Source organism: Stigmatopora argus, chromosome 6 (genome assembly GCF_051989625.1).
Source record: "Stigmatopora argus isolate UIUO_Sarg chromosome 6, RoL_Sarg_1.0, whole genome shotgun sequence".
NCBI classification, from domain to species: domain Eukaryota; kingdom Metazoa; phylum Chordata; class Actinopteri; order Syngnathiformes; family Syngnathidae; genus Stigmatopora; species Stigmatopora argus.
In genome coordinates, this window is record NC_135392.1 from 14771889 (window position 1) to 14779981 (window position 8093).

At 41.1% G+C, this 8093-nt stretch overlaps 1 protein-coding gene across 1 annotated transcript; it reads right to left on the reverse strand.

The window, feature by feature from the left end:
• Nucleotides 1-934: 934 nt before the first annotated feature.
• On the reverse strand, nt 935-8093 carry lrrn1 (leucine rich repeat neuronal 1). The gene is made up of 2 exons (XM_077603896.1): nt 7705-8093; nt 935-3907 (listed from the first exon to the last, which is right to left on the reverse strand). The coding sequence occupies exon 2, from the start codon at nt 3776-3778 to the stop codon at nt 1625-1627; it is 2154 nt and encodes a 717-aa protein (XP_077460022.1). The 5' UTR covers nt 3779-3907; nt 7705-8093; the 3' UTR covers nt 935-1624.

An 8093-nucleotide genomic window follows, 5' to 3' on the forward strand; every position in this document is an offset into this window, starting at 1 on the left:
ACAGCATCCTACTGGATATCATTTGGAGCAAACATGTTTTTGTGTAGTGTAATCAGCGTGTGTTCATGTTTGCTCACATTGTCCTCTTTATTAAACATGTGCATTCACTACAGAATTGCAACATTTATATGACACCCCTAAGAGATTTATTTTTTTTCAATGTGAAGCTCTTCCTCTGTAGTGAACAGAGAGCAGCTGCCATTGCTATCAGCTAATTAGGCATCACTAATGTGACTCAGTTCCACTTTTACTCACTTTGATTTATAGTCTTCGTACCCACCACATCTCCATGGAGATGATCTTTACGGTGTGTTGTGGGCTTCACACTGAATGATCCCATTAAAGAGAATTTATAACTATACTTAGTATTACCAGTAGACATTGGTGGTCAGACCTGAATGCGAATGGTTAGGGCTGCATGTCCTATGACCTTAGTGGCCGCACAATTATGTGAAGTAGGTCATTACAGCAATAATAGACTCGACTCAATTTATTTATGGCACACTTAAAAAATCACCAAAGACGAAACTAAGTGCTGCACATCAATTTAAATCTAACATTAAGAGAGGCCATTAAACATGATTTAAAAGCAATAAAAGCCAAACTGTGTTAAAACAAAATAGTAATGGTGCCTATTTTGAGCATCAAAAAGTAAAACTGGGTTTTAAATCAGGTTTTAATAATAGCTGAGGTTCTTGTCTCATGTGCACTGGAAAGTCATTGCAGTTTGGGACCAGTGACAAAAAAGCCCCATCTCCCCCGGGTTTCCGTTTAGACTTCCTGCGAGAGCAGATGGTCATTTGAGGTAATGTTCCAGAAAGGTTAGGTGAGGATAGATCATTTCAGGTTCTGAAAACAAGAGCCAATTTGAAAATGGACCCTGTAGCTTATAGAAAGTGTGTGTTTGCAGAGAAAAAAAAGTTGAAATATAAAATGAAACAAATGTTTTCTTTTATTTCATCTTCAATAAACATTGTGTGTAAACAACAGTAAGCATGTGATTGTAGATACAGTAAATTCTAGCAAGATAAAAAGTATTAAAGAAATGTAGAAAGCCTTACATCAATTCATCTATTTTAGAACATTCATGATTCTATTGCTGCCTTACGGTAGTGGCACCGCAAACAAAGTCTAAATGATTATCAATGTACAAAAAGTAGATGGAATCGTTGATACAACATTACATAGAAATAGCTAACCTCATCCAATAGACGGCGTATCAAGTCTGAACGTACTTTGTCAGCTTACATTTGATCCATAGACAAGTCATTGGATATATTCCAGTGCACAACAGTCAATAGCAAAACTGGTTTACATGAGAATGATTGCACCTTTACACTCCTGCTAGGGAAACAAGTTAAAAGTGTGAATTTAGCACATCTACTGAATCTGTGACAATACTCATGCTATAAATAAAACAACGTGTCTACTTCATTCAGTGAGACAAAGAAAGCTGCCAGTGCCTGTCAAAAGAGACAGTCGTACGTTTCCAACTTAGGGGTTGAAACTTAAGAGTCTGAACAATCCCAAAAAAATGCATGAAAAATATAAGGTAGTTGACTTGTACATGCACATCTACATTATGTGCTTCTGACATCTCTCTCCAAAAAATGAGTGGTCACTCTTACCACATGTAGTAGCTACGTGTTGTGTCCACCTGGCTCGGTTTGCTCTCAGAGGAGCCTTCTTTTTCTTTTTCACTATCAGCCTCCCACAGATTGATAAGAGGAGGGTACAGCTCATTCAGCGGTATGGATGAGGTTTTCTGCATGTACTTTTTCAGGGAGTGGTGATAGTTTTTCCTTTTCCAGCGCTTGGCAATGTACACACTCAGGGATGTCAAACTGATGAGTGCTAAAATTGTCCCCATAACTGCGGCCAGAGCCACGTTGGTCGCCTGGTCAGACGCTTCCACGGCGAACGTCGCCTCTTCTGTCGTCACGTTCGCGCATGACTTCTGGGTTTGCTGGTGGATGTTGGAGACGGTGAGGCAAACCTCGTACTCGGTCGCCGGTTGTAAATGAGTGAGGTTATACTCGTGAACATCCACGGGAACCTTGGCAGTGTACGTTATATGCGGGTTGTCTATTTTCATGGTGGCGGATGACCACTTGAGGTCAGAGGTCATTACATTGGAGTTGACCTTCCAGGAGACCAGAATTGAGTTGGAATCCGCCCGTTTAACGTAAATTTTCATGAACTGAGTGTTGTCTAGCAGAGTGCCGTTCACACGTATGGATGTCACCCTTGTGTCGGCTCCCTGCGAATTCTCCGCCACACATGTGTACCTGCCTGAGTCTTCAACCTGAATGTGTGAAATCCTCAGCGTACCTTCACTGCTGAGGCTGTACTTGTCAGATAAACTGCCTGTCGTGATCTTATTCCCCGTTGGTATCACCCAATAGATTTCTGGCCAAGGCTGAGACATGGCTCTGCAGTCCAAGTCAAGACTGGTGCCAATGTCCACGTTGAGGTGAGCGGGAAATGTATCGTGGCTAATCATTGGCAAGCATTGGTTTGCCAGGCTCTTCTGCAGAACTTCCTGCACGTGCATACCCCGGACTTCAATGGGCATGTCACAAAACATTGATAAAGGTTCCATGAAACGAACGGTGGTCTTGTTGGTGCTCATCCATTGGATGGTGCAGTCGCAACGAAAGGGGTTGCTGTGGATGCTGATTTCGCGGATGTTTGGAAGAGAATCCATGGTGGATTGATAGAGGGCGTTCAGTGCGTTGCTGTTCAACATTAAACTCTCCAAGGCTGGGACATCGCGGAAGGCGTGACTGTTGATGTAAGCGAACTTGTGATTGTTCGTTGCCTCCAGTTTAGTCAGCTCAGGAAGATTGTCCAGAGCATACCGGTCAATGGAAACCAACTCGTCCATGTTGTTTATGCCAAGCTCCTTTAGCTTCAACATGTTCTTGAAATCTCCCTCCTGAATTTTGTGCACTGGGTTTTTGTTTAAATCCAAGAACTTGAGGTTAGGCAGTTTTTGAAGGGCTTTTTGCGGAACTCTCGCTAACTTATTATCGTAGAAAGAGAGACTTTCTAGGTTGTCCAGGCCCACAAAGGCATTTCCTGGGATGTCGGTCAAATCCATACCTGCCAAGACGAGGCTCCTCAGGTTGCCAAGAGGCTTGAAGTTAAAATCAACAATTCCACGAATAGGATTTTCCCCAATCATAAGGATCTCTAGATTGGGTGTCGATTCAAACCACCGGCTGCTGATTTTTGTGAGCTTATTGGAGTTAAGGTGAAGTCTGAGCAAATTGTGGAGTCCAGAGAAAGCATTGTCATCAATGGCATTGATCAGATTATGGTTAATATAGAGCTCCTGCAAGTTGCTGAGGTCCTGTATACAGTAATCTGGCATCTCTGTGATCTGGTTCTCTTCTAGGTGGAGTGTTGTGAGCTGTGACATATTTGTGAGGCCAACATCACGAATGTTACTGAAGTTGTTCTGGGAGAGGTCCAACTCTGTGAGGTTGAAAAGCTGCTCCAGCTCCTCACTGGTTCTTGCAATGTAGTTGCTTTGCAGTAAGAGAACCTGAGTATCAGTGGAGAGGTTCCCCGGGATCCGTGTCAGGTGCAGGTCATTGCAGTCCACAGTGATTGCTTCTCTGTATGTGGACTGCGGCGTGAACCAGGGTCGGATCTCACACACGCACAGCTGGGGACAGTCATTATTTTGTGCAAGGGATATACTTGTTGACACCACAATCAGGACAGCAAACATCTGGCCTGGACCAAAGCACCATAGCCTCCATCTAGCCATGCTATAGGAGGACTGGAAGAAGGACAGATGACTTTTGAAGGAAGTAGCTAACAGTCATCAACCAGATCTTCACTCAATGTCTTTGAGCCAAGTGAAATTGAATTGCATGTTTCTGGGGAGTTGAATATCCTGAAAGAAAAGATAAATACAAGTCATTAAAAAAGATTTTTTTTTAAAATAGGACGGATTGTCGACCAATCCAACATTTATTTAAGAGTTAGGCATATCAAATGAGAATTAGACTATCCCCCTCCAAAGAAATATTGCTCCCCTACTTTTCGTGTAAGGTCATAAATTATGTGCAGCATCAACAATTTTGAGACTGCAAGTCAGCTCATTATGATGCAAGCATGAAACACTGCTGTGAACTACTTGGAAACAGCTCAAAATCCTCTGAGAGCTTTCATCTATCCAGCAGGCCCATAAGGACTTCATCATTAACTTCTTCGAATAACATTAAACACAACAAGTGTTGAAATTGATGCACGACTAAATTTTTAATGCGATGACTTCAATAGAAAAATTAAGGACAACGAGAAAAAAAATGAACCATGATTTTTATGTGTTACAAAGTGTTTATTTAAGTTTTCTAATCTTAAATCTGACTGAAAAAATGGACTGACTTGACTATGATTGCTTTTACCATTCACTCTCTTTCTGCTTTTTGCAATTGCTTTTAATTTGAGCCCATTAGCTTCCACTCCATGGCACTAATTACATTTCTAAGACATCAGCTTTGAGACAGATTATTTATGTACCCTTCAAGCAAATGTGTAGACACATGGCATATATGCAGCAATAACATTCTTTCCGATTTCTCATCAAATCGATTTGGTTATCAGAACCTCTTTAATAAAACCCTAATTTTTGTATTAACAGACACAACAGACGACTTTCCCAATGAGGTGAATTTACCAAAGAGGGAAAACCTTCCTAGTTATGCAGCAGCACATGCCCATCTCGCCACTGCATGGCATTATGGTAAACATAAGCGAGTCTTTAAGAAGCTTTCCAGCAAGAGAGCTGACTAATTCATCTGAATCTGGACCTGCCTGGCAACAGCACTGGGGAGACAAGAGCACTCAAAATTTCCTATGGTACAGGCTCAAGCACTGGTGGTTATACCGGGATGAAGTGTTGTGTATAGTCTTGAAGATAAAAAAGGACTGTTCAATATTTGGTGTGGCATCTGTGTCTGTCCAGATTAGGACACTAGATTCAAACTCGAAAGTTGGTCATACTCCCCTGTTATTGAAAGCAATATGTATAGCTCCAAATTACTCAGCATTTTTGTGTGGTGTCATGACATTTTTTTGCTTTAAAGATATTTTGCTTTTAAAGAACTTTTTTAGGCTATGCTATTGTTTCTTTTAATGTTTTAGCAAATGTACAGCTGCTTCTTGCTCATCTGCCTTGTATTGTGGTTAAGTTGCTAGACTTCAGCTCTCATACTAAGTGCTTTTATATAGATAACATTGTTTTTATTTATTCATTTTTCCATACCACTTATCCTCACAAAGGTCAAGGAACATTGTTTTCATACTTTTAATTTCTTTTTCAGATTATTTAACTTAAAAATGATGATTAATTCATGATACAAACACATTCACATTTCAAGCTTGCTCGTTATTGTGCTCATATTCTGAGGTTCAATGACATGCTTTGCTCCATATATAGAACAAAGTTTCCTAGTTATGCGCCATGCCACATGACTACAATTTGTTCCGAGTTTTTTGAAGAGAACAAGCCCACTAACCATCAACAACATTCATGTTATTGATTTCATCCTGCTTAATTGCTTTGCTCGCTGGGCTATAAAGTGCTCAGTCTCTGTGGGATAATGAGTAGAAGTGCAAAATGTGAGATGTTTTCAAGTTACTCTGCTTACATAATTATCCATGTGTGCTAGCTAAAAAAAATTCTGAATGTCAGTGGAACTTATTTTATAAAGCTGGGTGTCTTTCAACTTCATAATTGCTGAACCTACAAATAAGAATGGCCTAAATTTCACCAAGGTTTTTGTCCAGCCATCCATTTATTACTTGTCAATCAATGACAGAGCACAAATCGATAAACAGCCACTCACAAACACTCATAGGGACAATTTAAACGGTTAATTCAACACACATTTTTAGAATTTGAAAAAAAGACAAATTAATAGTTGATGATGGTAATGGGAATTATATATTTTTTGGAGGTCTGCTATTTTTTGCGCTTGCTTATTCATGAGCAAAAGTGTGTGTAAGACATATGTCAAGTTGCCTAAAAGTTGAGACTTATTGACGCTAACATTCAGTAAATATTTTTTTTCCTGTTTCCTTGGAAAAAAAGAGTTCTGTTATGTTCAGAGGTCATGTTGTGTGGCAAAACATTTCTGAAGAAACAGCTCTTGAAAAAAGTGCACAAATCTCAAGCCCTTATGTGAATTCCTCTCAATCGTGCATCAGCGTGTAGCGGGCCACTGTGTTGTTCCAGCAGCTGTTCAGTATAAACAATACTTGAAATTGAAACTGGCAGTACTATTTTAAACACAAACATTTTGTTCCAACAACTGCAACAATAACAGTTGTAATCAACAAACTAGGTCGGTTCGGGAGAAATTCTCATATTGGCTTGATGTCGTCGCTGCTGCTAGTGACCAAATTCCCCACCTATAAAACATTTTTTTTTAAATCCGCTCACACCTTGTGGACACCTGTTCAACAAAGCCAAACAACAACAAAGCTGAAATAGCCTGAGTCACATGAAACTGACACAGGAATTAAACACGTGCACCAATGCACGTACACACGGAGAGGATATATAGGAACTAAATTACAGTTTAACAATTAGAACAACTGCAGCGACGCCAAAGGAGATCATCGGAGGTGGATTCTAACTACATCTGTTGTCTGTGAGACCTCAAGCACAAAGGACAAAGCGGCTAATACCTTAGCCCTTCTTATATGAATAATGGTTAGTGGCTTTAGCTCTATAACCCAGCCTCCCCCACCATTATGTTCTTTGTAGCTCCCTCTCTCGCTGCCTTATACCCTTGAGACCCCAGTGTTGCTTGGGGCAGGAGGGAGAGTTGGGGGTTCCAGCTCCCTTGAGCCCTGCTGCCTCCAAACATCCTGATAGATGCAAACACCTGCTTGCACAGTGATGAATGAGTGCATGTTAATTCAAATAAATTGCACAATAAAAGAAAAAAATAATGGCCAACACAAAATAGTCACTACAATATAAAGATCCAAGTTCATGTTGCAATGTTTTAAAAAATCAATCAAAACGCATGTTAAAAACATATGATATGTAATGAATGAAAGCATCAGTGTCCCACTTCAACTATCATCGACCCGATCGGCATCACTCCTGCACAATAGTGCAACAGCTGCAGCAAGAGGCATCGTTCACGACACACAATGGACCCCCTACCTACAGAACCTCCATTACCCAAAACAGCCTCTTCAGACGGGCCCTGCCTTGAGACAACTCAACTTCTTGCGTTTAGAATGCAGCAGACATCTGCCCATATCCACTTTGACATTAATATGCAAATCACATTTGGGGAAGGTTGCGCACGCTTGCAGTTCCTGCGGGTACTGCAAGTGCCGCAAAGACATCAAAGTTAGTTTTTGACGCATTGCCGGCTCGACATATTTGGTTAAAATCACATATGCGCTCACACGGACGAACTCGCCACTTTGAATAATAGTCTGGTTCCTTCTGTAATTGCTTCAATGGTAAATAAATCTCACTGGTAAATTAGTAGACGTGCCCTTGAGTACGCCTGGATCCAAAATTAAAGATCAGCTCACTGTCGCCGCAGGGATGAAACAAACTACATGTCTCCTTTTAGGATTAATAACTAAAACAAATGCTTTCCTCAATTATATTTAAAAAAAAAAAAAACAACAACAAGATTTTCACAAGTACGTCCTCACCTTGTTGTCATTTCCTTCCTCCAAAAAGGGCAACGAAACAACCCAAATAACGACTGTTATCGCGTTGTCACAACAAAAGCATCACCAAACGTGCATTCCGTTATCTCATCGCTCCTCTTCTCTCGACGACTGCTCTGCTCACAGAGATACGCGTTTGTGTCCCATCAGATCAGTTCCAACGCTGCATGGAGGTCTGCGGAAGAAGAGATGCTGAACCTGCTGCTAGCTTCCACCAAAGAATTGTGGCCTCCAACAGTTAAAGAGGGGGAAAACAAATGATAAAAAAAAACACCTGGCGCTGGCCACACCAGTCAGCTGATTCCCCGGCACCCTATTTGTGGAGCGCTGCTGTCTGTCAAGCGCGACCAAGCCAAGCAGCCGCCATCTGC

Excerpts from the sequence above, each read along its gene's own strand:
- lrrn1 (XM_077603896.1), bottom strand. The coding sequence starts at position 3,778 with ATGGCTAGATGGAGGCTATGGTGCTTTGGTCCAGGCCAGATGTTTGCT.